The sequence below is a fragment of the Alternaria hordeiaustralica genome (genome assembly GCF_023758085.1).
Source record: "Alternaria hordeiaustralica strain BMP 2776 chromosome Unknown scaffold_9, whole genome shotgun sequence".
Lineage (NCBI taxonomy): Eukaryota > Fungi > Ascomycota > Dothideomycetes > Pleosporales > Pleosporaceae > Alternaria > Alternaria hordeiaustralica.
This window is the reverse complement of record NW_026056781.1, coordinates 319813-336195: the sequence shown is the minus strand read 5'-3', so window position 1 is coordinate 336195 and position 16383 is coordinate 319813. Positions and strand designations below refer to the sequence as shown.

The following is a 16383-nucleotide window of genomic DNA, read 5'->3' as shown; positions in this document are numbered from 1 at the left end:
CGTGCCACTCATTAGGTTCCTAGATACTCCTTTTCCCGCTTGCTTTAAACTCATAGTTGTGACGAACGAGATGCTATCGTGTTATGCTGTATCCCGGCTCTTTCCCCCAAAGCCACATATTCACGCTTTCTTCCCACCCACTTTCGCAAACATCCTAGACATGAGACTCACTTTATTCCGCTCGTGATGGTTCAAGTGCTTCGCCTCATCAACACAGAAATTCAGGGCAATCGCTCTCTTCGCTACAGAGGTAGCTTCGACAAGGAGATGCTGACCCTTTATCGCGGGTGGTTGACTTTCTGGCAGTGTCTCGTAGCGTGTGGAGCTAACGGAGCAAGCTGTGTCGTGGGTCATCCGTAACCGGCGTTCGGTGACTTTCGCACTTTTCCTGTGATTTCTGTGCCGTGCGACAGGTATGGACTTCTCGGTGGGTACGACGGCGCCACATCGTGCGTGCTTGTATGCGGTAGGTAGCTCTATTTTCGGTGGGTCTTGAGACTTCGAGTCTGGCCTTGTTGCGTTCGAATGACTGCACACTGCACGGCTAATGGATGACTTGCGTTCTGCAACCAGCTCATACAGGGCTCTTGAACTTTCATGCGATCGTTCTTTCCTCTTCTTTGATTGCTCTACTTTTGGCGAAGGAACCTGGAATGTGAGTTCATGCGTGATCTCGGAAGGCGCGTTTACTCTGGGCTCGGGGTCGGATGATACGAAGTCTTTGCTGGTCCGTGTCTTTGATCCGACTGTTTCCAAAAACCTTGCGCTGTCGCTGCGGTGTAGATGAGGTGCTGAAGGGTCGAGGTCGTCGTCCTGGTTTTCATGGGGAGCAATGGCCATTGCATCCTCGTTGAGATCGATCGACGGTCGGAATACCGAGTATATGCTTTCGCTTCCATCGAGATCCTGGTAACCCCGTTCCTGTACACTGATATCAGGAGTATTATCGCCCACGCATGTATCTGCTTCAGACATCGCGTCGTCCAGCTCATCCTCACGATACAATAGCATGTTGCTCTCGTATCTGACACATTGCCTGATTTTGTCTCTCAGTTGGTCCTCGAAGTATACTTCGTCACCTTCACCATCTTTTCCTTTCATGGGACAAAGATCCAACAATCCATTTCTCTCTGCCAATTGCGCCTTGAAATACCCTCCGTGCCCATACCAGCCTTCCACCGTTGCTCTTATCGCTGCAGGGCACTCATAACCTATACCCCATCCTGTGTGGGTGAGCACATCGTATAGATACTGGCGCACGACAGTGAATCCATCGTTCTCGTCCGGCAAGGGGTGTGCGGGCGTATCATCGCGGGTATCCAATCGTATAAAACTGTCAGAAGAAGGTACTCGGAACTGGCTCCAGCTCAAGGCTCGATATCGGTCTCGCGCAAGCTTCTGGGTCTTAACAAGACTGATCGGGTTGATGGGATCCGAGGATGGGCAGGGCTCTGGGTGGCGCATTGCGACGGCGGTAATTTATCGAGGCAGGAACTTGTGTAGCGGCGATCCAGACCCTAGAAGGTCTATATCTATGGGCTGAAGTGGCAATTTCGAGACTACCAGTTTGGAGATCAAGGGACGTAGCGTAAGTTTGATTCTTGCAACAACAATTTAATGGAGAGGACACATTCAGGTAGACGCTGAATTGCAGTGGGAGTTAATGTATGTTTCGTTTAGCTGCTTAAGTTTGTCACATCCAAAACTCTAATGTGGTCGTACCAGATTGATGTTGGTAAATTAAATTTTCTGGGTCGTGTATGGCCCCAGTGGAACCAATCATGGGCTTCCGCAATCTCATGGCCGTGAACGCTGGGAGCGGGTTTCAGCAATTCTCCAGAAAATGGTACCATCATATACTCCTCGAATGTCGGCCTTGCGCATCCTTCCGTCCTGTGGCCATAGCAGGATGTACATGGCTATCCCTGTTAAATGTCAGTATCGTATGCTCAGTCCGTGAGGTGATGAGCCGCAACTCACATTCTAAGGCACCCGCAAACCATCCGAAGAAATCATTCGCGCAACATTGGCCTGCCCAAACGTCGTATAGATCTCGCCCGGTCAGGTAGTCCTTGCCCCCCGCATATTTCTCGAATATCGCATCGAAGCGTCGCGTGTCCAGCTCGGCATCTAAGTCGTACGCGCCAGTGGTGCTTCCATGTCTGTTGCGGTTGACATTATCAAGGTAGATGGCAAAGAGCGGGTGCGGCAGGAAAGAACTCTGGGTGCTGTAAGATGAGCACACAGCCATGGTAACCGCTGCCCATAGACATAACGCGATGTTGAAGCCGAGTTTACGGAAGCCAATGAATATGTCCCATGGGTAGATCACTCCGTCCTGATCGGCGTCCCAGAAGTCGCAATGCCGGCGTAGCGCACTTCGTCGAGTGTTGGGCCTGCCCTGAACGTTGCGATGCGTGATCACTTTCGTGTTCCTTCTCGTTTCTATGCTTTGCTTGTCATCGTAGGATTTGGGTGTAGCGTTAGCCTCGCCGGTTCCTGTGAAGGTGCCGTTGCATATATCCCCAACTCCCGCTAGCCAGTTGATCGTCTTGAACGCGATGACATCTTCGTGTTCATCTACGAAAGTCTTAGTAGAAGCCGACAGCGACTGGTCCTGAGACTTGTCATCACCATCTTCCGCACTAACGACTTCTGGAAGTTCGGGGCCGCTAGTTGCCGGTTTGTTGCTTGTGAAGTTGAAAGTTGCCTTGGCGGATAAGATATTGAGCTGGACAGCCATTGTGTAGTCGGCTTGTAGGCAGGGACGTTGATGACCTAGAATCGCGCAAGCAAGAGAAGCAGAAGACATGCGGCTCTTGTTTGCTTCTCAAGGTAACATGTCGCAAGTACCTTGCGTCCTGCGAATTACCATCATCTGACGTATGTCTTGGCGTTCAATTTGGGATGCGATACCCATCCGTTCTTACCCTTTGTGTCACCCTTGCATCCCTCTGAGGCTGGATCTTGTTTTGCTCGTCGTCCACCGCCTGCGCCATCTCTCTTCATCTTTATCGCTACGTAAGCCCAGGGTTGGCGCAAACCGTCCAAGCAGATATTTGTGGCGTCGCCTCGGTAGAGACGCGTGTTTGTGGCGTGGCAAAGACGCGTCTCAAATGATCTGAGACGTGTTAAGGACTCGCTGCACATAAGTCATGCTTCGACTAGCGACATCATACCGACTCGATGCAAGAGCACGCGATGGACTTATGAGGATTCAGACGATGTAGCATCGAGCGCAGAGGATGCTTACCGAGAGCATGTGGAATGGCCAGCTTGTCCACAAGCTCCGGGTTTCGGCTAAGCCCCGCTCAACACATCTGAGACCCCGCTCGCCACACACTAGAGTGGTGAACTATTAGTCCATAGGACTTCGGTAGGCTGCTTTTGCGACGCGTAATTGAGGATATATATCTAATTTTTGCCGATTCTGTCATCAACACCAGAAACACGGTTGTGTAGTGTACGTCTCCTCCAACCTGTTCTCATGAAGTCTGTCTAACCGCCAATACAGGTAGTGGTTATCACTCCAGATTTTGACTTCTATCAAACTTTCTGGTAACCCCGGTTCGGTATGTCTATCGCATCCACTGCTCAATGTCACATTCTAATAATTGAACAGAACCCGGGCACGACCTCAACAATATCTTTTTTTGTCCTTGCGTTCGATTCTCATGTGGGGCAAACCACGAACATCTTTTTGCTGCTTAGCTGTGACACCCCTTGCCACCCTCTCAAATCTTTGTTTCCAATGAATTTTGATCTTGATAAATCGCTTCGTTAATGCTGGTGATATGACAATGACTCTATATGTAGCAAGTGCAACACAGTCAGAGTATTCGCACTTTTTGAGTGAAACTGTGTAACAAATACACCAATGGCTATCATACATTCACTTGTCGAAAAAACTCGACCCCATTGTGTTTTCCATAGCTGTTGGAAAGATGGTTCAATTACTGGGCACGTGCGAAAGAATACAAGCATTACAGCCAACTCATGAAACACAAAACCACCCTCAAATCAGCGCAGCCTCATGACCAGGACGATAATCATCTCTCTCGTCCTGCGGGTCAATAAGTCATTGTCCTCGCACAGTGCCACGTCGGAGGTGTGTTCCTTCCCCTCCTAGGAGAGGCGCTCTATCGCTGGATGGCCGGTACCCGCAAACGATCCTCTCTCTTCTGAACATAGCCAGGATTCGATCTCGTAGGCGTCTCCTGTAGCCCCTGCGACCCTTCGACTCCGCTATGGTCGTGACTGCAGATGGATCAGAGGTAATACACCGTGGGCCTCCCAATGGTGCAGGTGACGGCTGCGTCTCAGAGATGGTAGCACTGTATTCGTATCGGGCGTCCTCGAAGGGATTCAGTTGTGCCGGTGGATGAGGAGTCGACGAAGAGCTTTTGCCTGTTATCTCGGCCGGTCGTGTGGGCATGTATACTCCAGAGTCTTCTCGCGGGTAGATATAATGGCGTCTCCCAGGCAATGCCTCGTTTGACGTGGCTGGAAGACATGCTGGACGGTCGTCGCGTTCGACGGGGAGACGTTTCCCGGTACCCCGTACAAATCCAAGGAAAGAACGGGCTGAATTGCGATCTGAAGACATGGCGGGATCTCTTACGGCGGAGTGATCGTATCGAGTCAAGTTGAACACGAAGGCGGATTGGAGGGAATTCTTTTGAGCGAACCTAGCGTTGTTAGCATCGAATTGTGGGCGTGAACACCGGTACATACACAGTATTGATGCAAGAGAGCAATGTTGATAAGCTGTTGAAGCGGTATGATGTGGTGTGACGAATGTGATGATAGAATGTTGGGAGGCGACCTAAATGATGCCTGGACGATACTCACCCAGGTCGACATTAGAAGAAAGTCCGTCCCATGCGGAGGCATCGCGACCGCGCAATCAACGCGCTTTCCGTCGTTACCACATTGGTCATGATACAGTGCCAAGAGCCAACAAGGATCGCGAATATAGTAGTCCCTGAAAACGTTTGACGAGGACAAAGCCATGTACTTTAAAGATCGATCAAGTCCTCGGTCTCCTCTTCTTCGTCGTCGCCGCTCCAGTCCAGCTTCATCAAAAGACGGTCGATACCTCCTACTCTCAATGGCTCATAGGCACCTTCCTCCATCGTCGCTCCAATTGATGTACCAGGTGCAGAAGCTCCAATCCTGTCGCTATCAATCTCACGAAGCCGCTCTACGAGTGTCTTGAGGTCGCTGTCAAGCCTCCTCCTTGCCCGGTCCATCTCCAGGCTGACCTCGCGCTCTTCTTTCTTATAGTTTTGCGCATAGTCCTCCACACCTTCATCTTCTTCCAGATCCAGGTTCTGCTGGATCTTTGTAAGACGCTTGATGTATGCCACTAACTCGTCTACGTGGGTGCACAAGGTACGCAGCGCTTTTGTGAAGGCTTGATCGGTAAGCAGAAGCGAGTACGCGACCGAAGACAGAAAACGGCGATGTGCTGAGGCCAATGCTTCTGGATCATGCTGTTGCCGTATGCTTCCTTCTGTCGTCGACTTACGGAAGCCAGTGGCACTCAAATTGTCGGAAGCTGCTGACAACGATTCCGCGGTTGAAGGAACTTGAGGACCGGTAACCCATGCTATGAAATGACCGAAGGATTGTTGTACGACCGCACCATGAAAGTAAGCTTCGCTCTCCGCAAAAAAGAAGATAGCGGCTGCGCATGTCGCCCATATCTTCCGCATGTCCTGCGCCCGCTTCGCAGTGCGTTGTCGTCGCCGCTTCAGCATTGCTTTACCATGCGCGGAATTGCTGTATTGATGTCCAGGCGGACAAGGATGATCTCTCCGTATTGAACTGTATCGCCATAGTTCTGCTAAATGCAGATGTGCTCTCCGGACTGCGAGAAGGGAAGCATTGATCGATGAGTAAACGTCAAGGTCTGCTTTTGTTATGAAGAGGTCAAGTGGGGAACGGATATCCATCGTTAAAGACGTTGGTACAGACAGCAGTAGGTCGTCGAAAGACATGATGGCAAGTTGTGGAAGCATCGAGTCCGCGTCCTTAGCGCGGCCCGGTGTCCCAGGGCGGTTATTAGACGAGCCGTTAACGCTGAGATGTAGAAGCTGAGTTGCAACGTCCAAAACATCATCTGTGTGTTCGTCCTCGCTAGATAAGGTGGACAGAACGGAGAAGGACCGTGCGAGGACCTGGCTAATCTCCGCTTCCTTGATCACAACTGCCTTGACAGATTGGCCAGACTTGGTGGGCTGCGACCCTTTATGTCGAGATAATATCTTATCGTCTGCTTCTGCAATCAGTGTCAGGGCGAACTCTCCTCTTCCTAGCAAGAAGAATTGATGTAGAACCGTCAATGTCTCAACAATCTTCTCACGAGGTAACAAGTGTTGTAGAAGATTCCGAGACAGCGAGAGGCGGATGTTGGCAATTGCCTCCGAGAGCATGGCCGTTGACACCGGTGCACTCACTCGAGAGAGTTGTTGAACGTGCTTAGGAAGTAGGTCAAGTTCCGAGACCGAGTTGGATGTGTCTAACGCCTTCACGGCTGACGGCAATGCGCGGATCTGATTTAGCGATCGTCCGACGAACAGGATAGAGAGAGCCGTTTGCCTTGTGACAAACTTTGGTAGCAGCTTGTTCTGAAGGACGAAGACTTGCTCATCTGCATCCTCATCACCTTGCTGGATGAAGAAGTCGGAACGACCAAACGATGGAAGGCGGCCGTACAGCAGCCAGGTTGATAGCTGCCGTAGCCACGATGTTTCTGCGACTTTGCTCAGACCCCGGGCAGTCTCTTCAATGTCCGGATAGCCTGTCTGTGCCTCGCTTCGCAGCTTGTCAATGACGGCAGCTCCAGAGGCAGCCTTTCCAATCATCATTTCGAACTTCGCAGGGACGTCCGAAGGCAACATGTAGTTGCTGATATCCCGTAGCCATTCCATCACCCTGGTCCATTCCGAGAACTCGCTCACTATCCCAGCCAGTGGTACGATATTGTATGCACCCACGATGGAAGCATCTTGTTTCAAGACACGGCTTTCGACTTCCAGTACCTTGCATTGGAACCGTTCGAGATGGTAAGAGGTAATCGAAGTAGCGACCGCCCTGCAGATGACTGAGGGATGTGACGCGGCGATTCTAGCGACATGATCGCGTGTGCTTCGATGCAGACGCGACAGATGACCGATTGAAGATAGCAGCTCTGCTTCGGGCGGTGACAGTAGGCGACGCGCAGTTGCTGTCACGTGGTCCGGGGCATCGAACAGCGCCGATGGGTGTCCGGAGAGTGAGAGGAGGATTTCGTGGAGCATGGTCGCGGCGCTGACAGGTCGCTGGGTGCGCGGAACCGTTTCTTCCGTGCCGCCAGTCGCTCGAAAAAAACAATGATCAAGCTCAAGAGCTCGAAGCGACACATTGAACGCGTCGCGCTGCGCGCATTGCTCGATGTGGAGGGAATGAGTGGGCTCGGATTGTCAACAAGTGCCCGCGCTAGCGGCAAGCTCATGCGCCGGGCGTGAGCCAACCCATGCAGGGAGGGGTGATCCGACTCTTTAACAGACAATACCACGTCATGCATCTACAGATTGCACGCCAATATCGACCACCATTTCCTGTGCGCAGAACAAAAAAGAAGTGAATTTCGTTCATCTGGCGAAGCAGCCCTCAGCTGTCTGGCAGCACCAGCGCATCGCGGCTGTCCAGTGGATCCATCTCGTCTCTCAACCTGGGCTTTTCGGGCACACACAAGATGGGTCGTACCAACACAAGTACGAATGCAGATCTTACTACAGGCAACGTAGTTAATTGATTTCCAAGGAACCCAGGGGTCTGACGTCCATTGAAACATTCCTAGTCCCCCACAGGGAGTTCTACACAAAGGCAGTCGTGCAGCCGTGCGATACATCTGACTATTGGTTTCACGAGACTGTTGTGCATTGATACTGTTCTTGTGACAGAAGCTTCGACAAGAACCGAGGAGATTAACTCAAGAAGGAATACGGCTCACACATCTCCTAATGCATCAGACTGCTTCTGATCGATCACATCGCATCATCACAACTGTTCAGACAATGGGTTTGCTTCCGATAGGTTGTTTCCTCACGGGTGCAACAACACGATGCACTGCTACATCCGTTTGGTGCGAGTACCATCAGTGTGACCTTTCCCCTCGAAGATCAATGTTAACAGTCACCATATCAGGGCGCGCTGGCAAGGACTACACCTGAACTCTTCTCTAGTCCTCTATCTTCTCGAAGCTCTTTTTGATCATCCGGCAGCATGAACGCTCTCGATTTCTTAGTCGACTTTGCAGCCCAGGTTAGCACATCAGAAGCTTCAAGACCAGGTTTTGATGGGGGAAACGTCAACCACAAACTCGATACTACGCGCATCAAAGCACAATCTGCATCAGATATGCGCATCCCCATCTCGGAGGAATCCTTTCATGTCGACGGAAGGCGACCTGTGGAGACAATCCAACTCCAGTCCAGCATGGCACCATCTTCATCGCAGCAGACCTTCCCAGCCCACGTGGTAAACCACCCGTCCTTGACCGCCCACCGCCACGACCCATACGAGGGGTCCCTCGCAATTTCTCCAGTGCCTCGCATGGTTCAATCTTTCGATCAATTCCTATATGAGCATCCGGGCCTTGGTCTTCCTCGAGTGACTCCCGATGAGATGGGTTACGACTGTTGCGACTGCGAGAGACTCCACGATTGGGGTTTGGGCTACGAGGCGAACTATTCGCTACCTGCAGAGCCAACATCATGGCTTCACGTTCAGCCACAATATTACGTACCGAATCACGATGCGAGGTATTTGGAAACCCAGTACACGCTACCAGCGCAAGCAGTGTCAACGCAGCCATCGCAGTGTATGAACGCAAATTGCCATTGCCAATACCCTCGGCCCCATGATTCTGTTGATAGTAACATCCCCGCGTCTTCAACGCATATCTGTGGGCCTCACGCATATATTCACGATAAGAACACCTCGAAAGACGATGACGAGTGGCTGTGGGTGAGCGCTGGAAGAGATAACGAAATGAGCCAGTTTTGAAGGCTGTGAATCAAGCAACGGTGATTCAGTTACCCTAAATCGTTTTGGACCTTTGAATGTAAGGTTCCTTAAGTATGTAGTTGTGTAGTAGGACTCTCATGGCCTGCGATGATGGAATTTGATGACGTCGCTTTGTGATATTGATCTTCTCTGTCATGTCGTATTACATCTCTCCCGAGGCACTTCATTAAATTTAACTGCGGGTTGGTAGTTAGCATTCCAGAGACACCATGTCACTCTGCTCAGATCACCCTCATGTTTTCACAAACAGTGTATCACGCGATATCGCAGCGTGAATCCAGAGTTTGCACATGTCTCGTAGCATAAAAGCTGACATCGCCCCCCAGCCAGACCTCCCTCCTCTTCAATCCGAGCTTGTCCATCTCTTCCTATCATGGCAGACAATCAGATTACGCTCGACGTATCCGGTCGCAAATTTCGCACGTCTAAATCAGTCCTCTCGGTCTCGCCTTATTTTGAGGGTCTACTCACTCGCTGGCAAGACGGCGCGGACCTCCAGGCCGACGGCTCGTACTACGTCGACGCGGATGCGCATACATTCGAGCATCTACTCAGCTTTATGCGTCGGCCTTCCAGGTTTCCGCTCTACTGGACGAGGAAAGACGGCTTCGACTATCCTCTCTACAGCCGGGTCGAGGCAGAGGCGGATTACTTCATGTTGGAGGGGCTGCGGGATTGGATCAAGCAGCGCAAGTACCTGCAAGCAGTGGTGACAGTCTCACGTACCGACAGTGCTATGAAAGACCAGAGACTAGTTGGCGATGTAGTTATCGAGAAATATGTCGTCAGGAAGGCTGGGCATGTTCTCTGCCCATTGGCATGGCACCATGACGTCAGGAATGACTGTTGGCGCGACGAAGACTGCAGAAAAGCGATGATGGCCAATGGGTTGCCAATGAGCAGCGCACAAGATGAGCTCCTCGTCGCCGTCACGGAGTTCCACTTCAACAATGAGATCTTGGTCAATGACAGTCTATAAAGCTATTGGGCACTAGGCAGTGCAACATGGAAAACCTTGGGTCAAAGAACTGCACCCTGGCGTTCATCTCTTTCGCCGATATCTCTTTTAGCTCTCAAGGTTGAGTGGACATTATGTTCTCTACTAGCGGATCACAGACGTGGCTGCTCGCGTCGAGATCAGGCCTTCGTTATGACGTCGACATTAAAGTTTGCGCATAGCACCTCGAGCCACGATAATGTTCCCAAGAAATAAACAAAATGCGCAAAACATTGCTAAATGCATCCCCGCTCAGGTTCAAAAGTGACAAATCAGTGTAGTTGTGGATCCTCGCGGATGTAGTCTTTTCCATGCGCAATGATGTACAAGCGCCACATGTTAGCGTCAACGATATCCATCGATACATTTGATGAACGGTCAAGGATCTACCTGCAGCCTCCATCTACATCCTGCTATAGCAATTTATACATAAATGTACGTACAATCAGCAGGGAATCTCCAAGTAAACAGAATCTGTTCACCCGATAACATGGCGACCCAATCCGCAATCAACTGGCCATCGCACTTCCTCCCGGGCACAACCGACAACTTCGTCTCCAACGAGCGCATCGCCAAAGACCTTACCAGCACACAAATCTGGGCCCTACTAGCCAACATCTCAAAATGGGAGTCCTACTACAAGAATTGCGCTCAAATCACTCCTCCGTCATCCGACAGCACCTTCCTGCACAAAGGCGACGTCTTCAAATTCAGCACTTTCGGTTCCCCCCCGCTGACCTGCACGGTCGAGGAGTCGGAGCAGCCGGAGAGTAACGGGCGCGCGGGCAGGTTGGCGTGGAGCTCCAAGACGCCAGATGGGCTGGAGATTTATCATGCGTGGGTTGTAGAGGATCTGGAGGGGCAGAGGGTGAGGATCTTGACGCAGGAGAGTCAGATTGGGCAGATTTTCAAGGACTGGGAGGAGCAGAAGCCGAACAAGATGCTCCTAGGACACCAAGATTGGCTGGATGGCCTGATCACTGCAGCGAGTGGCAAGCAGGTTGGAGGAACAAATCTTGAAGCCGTCAACTTTCCGGTGAGGCAATTAGATGCATAGTCCTATATTTCCAAGCAGAAGAACAGTAGTTCGCCATCACAAGAACAGCAGGGTAAAGCAGTATGAAGTTTCAGAAGTATTATTAGCAGTACACGAAATCCTCTATCGTCATCCCAATTTCCGCATCCACGAGGTCATGGCCCGTCGTAGCTGTCAATACCCATACTCGCGTCCTGACGCCGGTCATGGCAAGGAGATGAACGAAGGTCTAAGGAAAGAAAAACATGCTGACCCCGAAAGTGATGTCGCGCCAAAGCAAGAAATGAGGACTTGGAGTCCAGTGGAAGAAAGATCGGGAGTACACTGCCTCCCAAGAAAAGCGACCCTGTGATCCACTCAAACCGTTGTGGTACAAGATGCCGCGATATATACTGCTGTTGAAGAGGAAGAAGGGTGAAATGGTGTGCTGCGATGAGAACAGTACGTAGAGTGACCAGGTGAAGCACTTCGAAGAGTTATCAGACAGTCCTGTACATGTGCGGCGACAGTGGTCGAACGAGAAGGACATTCCTTGTAGCAGTGGTTGAAGCTAACGAGGGAGACTGTGGACGACACTTAAGCCGTTGCAACCTTAGCCCAAGTTGTAGCTGTGTGAGCTGGGGATGAGCGAGGAGCATTGTTGTTGCTGGTGGACCAAGTCTTGGGAGCAGACGGGCGCGAAGAGCTGTTGTTGTAGGAACGATCTGTCTGACTTTGGTGCGAGGGCTTGCGCGGGCGGTCCTTCGCACTGTTGGTAGAAGTGGTGCTCGGCGTACCAGTCGCTTTGGGTTTCGGTTGCCTGTTGAGTTTTGGACCGTAGTGCTTCCTCTGCACTGACTTGGTGACAGGCTGACGCATGTTTGCGAGGCGCACAACGACGTCGAACTTAAGCCTGTTCTGTGTGGTCTTCTCAATGTCGAACGCCTCTAGGCGGCGAATGGTGAATGGGTTCTCCAACTTCTTGTGCCTAGGGTGCTGCTCATCTCTAGGCGCGGCCTTGGGTGGCTGATTGGCTGCGAGGTGCGGAACCTTGGACAGTTTGACAGTGGGCAGCGAACCGAATTCCCTGTCTTCGAACAGAGCCTCAGTGTCACCGCGAGTGACAGCATCTGCACCACGATCATCTGCAAAGATTCTCGCCTGGGATGCGCTGGGCAATGACACGGTTGCAGGACCAGTATTTCCTCGAACGTCTAGCGAAGCCTTGGACAAGGCAGCCGGAGCGACCGCGCCTTGCTGTGGAGTAGCGACCGGCAGCATTGGAGACGTGCTTGGGAGGGTTGATGAACGGTTGGAACCTGGCTTGTCGAGGAGCTTGTTAAACCTTGCCTGCCACTCCGGGTTCATTGCGAGAGGTCTGGCGCCTAGAGCTTGACCGCGCGACGGCATGTTTACGTGAGAAGCAGCGGAGGTCCCGTTACCAGCTGCCGAAGGTGGAAGTCGCACGACAGGCGAGGGCTTCGGAAGCCTCACCAATGGGTGACCGGCTTCACTGCTGAAAGCAGGGTGTGTCTCTGTCTCGGGAGGCGGAGGAGGCGAGTCTGCTTTGCTTGACACAAAGGTCGACGGAGACGCCGTCGCCTCTGTTGAGGTCTCAGTCGGACGAGGGAAGAAGCGCGATGCGCGAGGACCAGTAGCCTGCTGGAGAGGGCCTTGAGTCAGACCTTGCTGAGGCGACGAACCTTCAACCAAAGGCTTCGTAGTATCGTCCTTTTTCAATGCCTCGGCAAGAGCCAGTTCGGCGGCGACCTTGTCATGCAGCGTCACTTGTGCTTGCCCACGTTGATCTTTGTATACCTCTCGAAGCTCGGGACGGAATTCGCCCTGGCGTTCTCGATCTTGAGCATTCTTCGCTGCGAGGTCCTGGTCATCCTTTTTGATAAGTTCACCAAATGTATCCCAACCGCCGCCAGTGACGTTCCTTGGGGGTGGTCTAGCCGCCCTAGCCGCCGCAGCGTTTTGGGTGCGCGAGGATCGCTGCGAGTACATTGGTTGGGATGGAGGCATCTGTCTTGTTGAGTGTGATGTCAAGGCCTGAGGAGCTAGGCCTGTGCCAATGGGAGCTGTCGCGGCAGGTGGCTGAACAGGAAGTTGCTGCTGGGCACCGGGGCGAGACTGGCCTCTGTAATCAGAGTCGAAGGTACCGTTACCAAGAGCTCGATCTTTTGCGCCGGGAGGACCCCAAACTTGTGATGTCCAAGGTCTGGGTTGAGGTGCTGTAGAAGAAGACTGCGACCAGGTCGTAGGTGCCTGCGGCCTAGGCCCAGAAGGGATAGCGCCGTCTGATTGGTGAGCGATCGCTTGAGATTGTTCAGTTGACAGCCGAGACTTTTCGTTGTCACGAGTGAAGGCGTCAAACGGCGGCGTCGATTGCTGGCTAAGTGATGAAGGAGCAGTCACTGGTGAGGGATTTACTTGAGCATGGCTCGCCTGAGGCGATCTTTTCACCGGGTGAGACTGATGGACCTTCATCATCCCATACTGTGTAACCTCACCCTCGGCAGTCGGGACAGGTGGTTTTGGCGGTGATTGCAATGGCGCAGGAGCAGCCTTGTCTTTCTGTGGGGACTGCTCGGGGCGTGTAGGCGACTGATCCTTGTTTTTGGGCTTGGGTTCAGGCGGTCCCATAGCGGCCAACTTCTTAGCAAGACGTTCTTTCCTCTCTGCCTCTGCCTGCTTCTCGGCTTCCGCATCCTGCTGTTTCTTGAGACGAGCGCGCTCGATCTTCTCAGCCATCAAACGTTTCTGTACCTCGACTGGGTTCTCTGCCGGTGGTGCTGGTGTAGGCGCGGGTGCATCTTGTACAGCTGAGGTTACTGAGCCATAGGGTGAAGCCGGGTGTGCATGAGGAACGTTCGGAGACTTCATCTGCTGGAATGGCGACTGTCTGGAAGCTGCAGGATCCGAAGGGTCCACACCGTTGATCGAGTGCGATTCGCGTCGCTCCATGTTCATGGGACCAGTAGGCATGTCTACTCCCCGTGGGTCCATCGACATGCGCCTAGGCATAGTTCCACTAACGTTGGACGAGTTCCTCCTCCTGCCCCAAGTAGGACCATCCGCGCTTGCCCTTGACGTCTGGAACGCCGCTGAGGGCTCTGCTGGGCCGCCGTCCTGAGAAGGCCTCTGTAACACAGCGGACGGCTGCTGCCGGTAACCACCACCAGCATCTCGTCCAGAACCCCGCCGCATGTCATTGTGTACAGGCTCATAACGACCACTCTGCGAATTAAACAATTCCCGGCCGTCTCGAGTATCTCGGCCGCCGCTTTCGTTGCGCCAGTTGCGATTAAAATCATCTGGGGCGATCTCCTTCGCGGGAGGTGGGGGCATGGAGTCGTAACCATAGGAATCACGCTGTGAGTAGCGCTGTGGGGGCGGTTGCTGCGCAGGGGGATTGATTTGGATCGGCGACACCTTCTCGACTGGAGGCAGGGGCGCCCATGGTGACTTCTTCTCGGTTGCTGATGGCTTGGCCACTAGAGTTGGTCTCTCTGGCTGACCCTTGAGGACCAGACTTGACTTTCCAGTAGTGGGCTGCGTGTGCGCACCAGGCTTCAAGATAGTTTTGGCACCACCAGTGACGCTCAATTTGGGCGCGTTCGTAGCTGGAGCCGGGGACGTAGTAGGCTTGGGTGCTTCAGCGGGCGTCTCAGGCTTGAGAATAGTCTTGGGCTCTTCGGCGGGCGGTGGCTGCGTCTCCGGTGGCACCGCAACCGAGGACTTGGTTCCATCCATCCATTGTACTGCTTCCGGGGTCCAGTCTTCCTCATCATCGTCAATGTCTGCCCACTTGGCCTCCTTGCCTCCTTCGTCTGCCTGTAGGCGTGTTGCAAGATGTATACCGTACTGCTGCTTCAGTTCTTCGTCGGTGAAGGTTTTGGGCGGGGGAGTTGGGACGGGCTGGTTCTTATTCCAGACTTTTCTCGCATCTGGACCTGCACCTGCGCCATTGGTCTGTCCCAGCGCACGCGGGGCGTTGCCAGTGCCGGATTTCGCTACGAGGCGGGGCTTCGCGGTGAGAATCGATGTCTTGGGCGGAGCTGCCGGGGCTGCTTTCTCCCCTGGTCGTGCAGCAGGCGTGGTCGGAACGGTCTTGGCTAGAAAGCTCTTGGTCACAGATACTGACTTGAACGGCTGTTTCTTGGCTGCTGAGTTGGTCCGCACGTGAACTCCGTCGCGCTTGGATTGGTCGACGCTTCCCGGGCGGCTGATGTCGGTATCTGAGCCACCACTGGCATCTGCTACGGCTTGCGACTCTGCCGCCAGATGTTCGCTCGAGAAGCCATTGAGGTGGGGCTGTTTGGAATCGTGCCGTGATGCATCCGACTGCTTGTTCTCGCCCTGCTACTATTAACACCTCGTCCGGATGCCTCTTCCTCGCTACTTACAGCTGGCACATCTCCATCGGCCTTGTCTGACACGTGTGCACTACCAGTGGCGGGTGCACCTGTGCCGTTCACAGCGGGTTTCGCAGGAGACGCTTCTCGTGGGGTCGGTTTCGTGGTCGCTGTGCCCGAGGGCGGTTCGCCGTTGACGGCGGGGGTGTTGGTAGTTGACGCAGAGTCGTCGATGGGCGCAGAACGACCCACCGACTGTGCTTCCTTTACCACATCGTTGGCAACCTGCTCTGCCATAACAGTTTCCGGAACTGAAGTGGCGCAAGACTCAATGTCAGAAAGGTGTTCTTGGTCTGATCCAAACAAGGACGTGGGCGTAAGCGGCGCCGACTGCTGCGAGGCGAGCCCGGCCGGACGCCCGCTGTCTTCCACATGCGACATGAGAGCTAAGAAAAGTTGGGGATAATCACCTAATGTCAGATGCTACAAGTCGCCACGGATGTCAAGTGGGCGCTTCCGCAGAGTTGCTATCTGCAAGTTGCTGAGGTGACGCGGCGAGTGCGGAGGTTTCGGAGTGTTTCGCTGGATGGATGCGCGGGCTGGAGGCAGTCGCGAACACGTGCTGGGTCGCGCTGATTCACCGAACGGCGTGGAGTCGCGCTCGGGAGGGGGCGGCGTGAAAGAAGGGGCCCTTTCGTGGTGGGGCGGACTGCGGGTGTGGATGGGTGTATAGGAGGTTGAGGCGGGTAGCTTGAGTAGCCACGATGGTGAGAGGCGCTAGTCTTGGCACACGCCTGGGGTCCTCTTTGTATCGATTCTGACATCTGGAATGCCCTGGGAGCTGTGCGTCACACGGCTGCAGCGACAATCACGACTCACGCCTGAGCTGCGGAGGTGCGGGCCGGACGAAGCCTGCTGAGAAGACTGGTCGACAG

At 53.3% G+C, this 16383-nt stretch overlaps 6 protein-coding genes across 6 annotated transcripts; 2 read left to right on the top strand and 4 right to left on the bottom strand.

Annotated features, from left to right (window-relative positions):
• Positions 1–120: 120 nt before the first annotated feature.
• On the bottom strand, positions 121–1464 carry J4E84_005350 (uncharacterized protein; the record flags this gene model as incomplete). Its single annotated transcript, XM_049387947.1, has 1 exon — positions 121–1464. One exon carries the CDS (start codon positions 1462–1464, stop codon positions 121–123), a length of 1344 nt encoding a protein of 447 aa, XP_049244187.1.
• A 388-nt stretch (positions 1465–1852) lies between these two features.
• Positions 1853–2743, bottom strand: J4E84_005349 (uncharacterized protein; the record flags this gene model as incomplete). Its single annotated transcript, XM_049387946.1, has 1 exon — positions 1853–2743. One exon carries the CDS (start codon positions 2741–2743, stop codon positions 1853–1855), a length of 891 nt encoding a protein of 296 aa, XP_049244186.1.
• Positions 2744–5018: 2275 nt separating this feature from the next.
• On the bottom strand, positions 5019–6905 carry J4E84_005348 (uncharacterized protein; the record flags this gene model as incomplete). The annotated part of the gene is made up of 1 exon (XM_049387945.1): positions 5019–6905. The coding sequence occupies one exon, from the start codon at positions 6903–6905 to the stop codon at positions 5019–5021; it is 1887 nt and encodes a 628-aa protein (XP_049244185.1).
• A 2543-nt stretch (positions 6906–9448) lies between these two features.
• On the top strand, positions 9449–10054 carry J4E84_005347 (uncharacterized protein; the record flags this gene model as incomplete). The annotated part of the gene is made up of 1 exon (XM_049387944.1): positions 9449–10054. The coding sequence occupies one exon, from the start codon at positions 9449–9451 to the stop codon at positions 10052–10054; it is 606 nt and encodes a 201-aa protein (XP_049244184.1).
• A 451-nt stretch (positions 10055–10505) lies between these two features.
• On the top strand, positions 10506–11129 carry J4E84_005346 (uncharacterized protein; the record flags this gene model as incomplete). The annotated part of the gene is made up of 1 exon (XM_049387943.1): positions 10506–11129. One exon carries the CDS (start codon positions 10506–10508, stop codon positions 11127–11129), a length of 624 nt encoding a protein of 207 aa, XP_049244183.1.
• A 555-nt stretch (positions 11130–11684) lies between these two features.
• Positions 11685–15745, bottom strand: J4E84_005345 (uncharacterized protein; the record flags this gene model as incomplete). The annotated part of the gene is made up of 2 exons (XM_049387942.1): positions 11685–15452; positions 15500–15745. The coding sequence occupies 2 exons, from the start codon at positions 15743–15745 to the stop codon at positions 11685–11687; spliced, it is 4014 nt and encodes a 1337-aa protein (XP_049244182.1).
• Between the last annotated feature and the right edge of the window lie 638 nt (positions 15746–16383).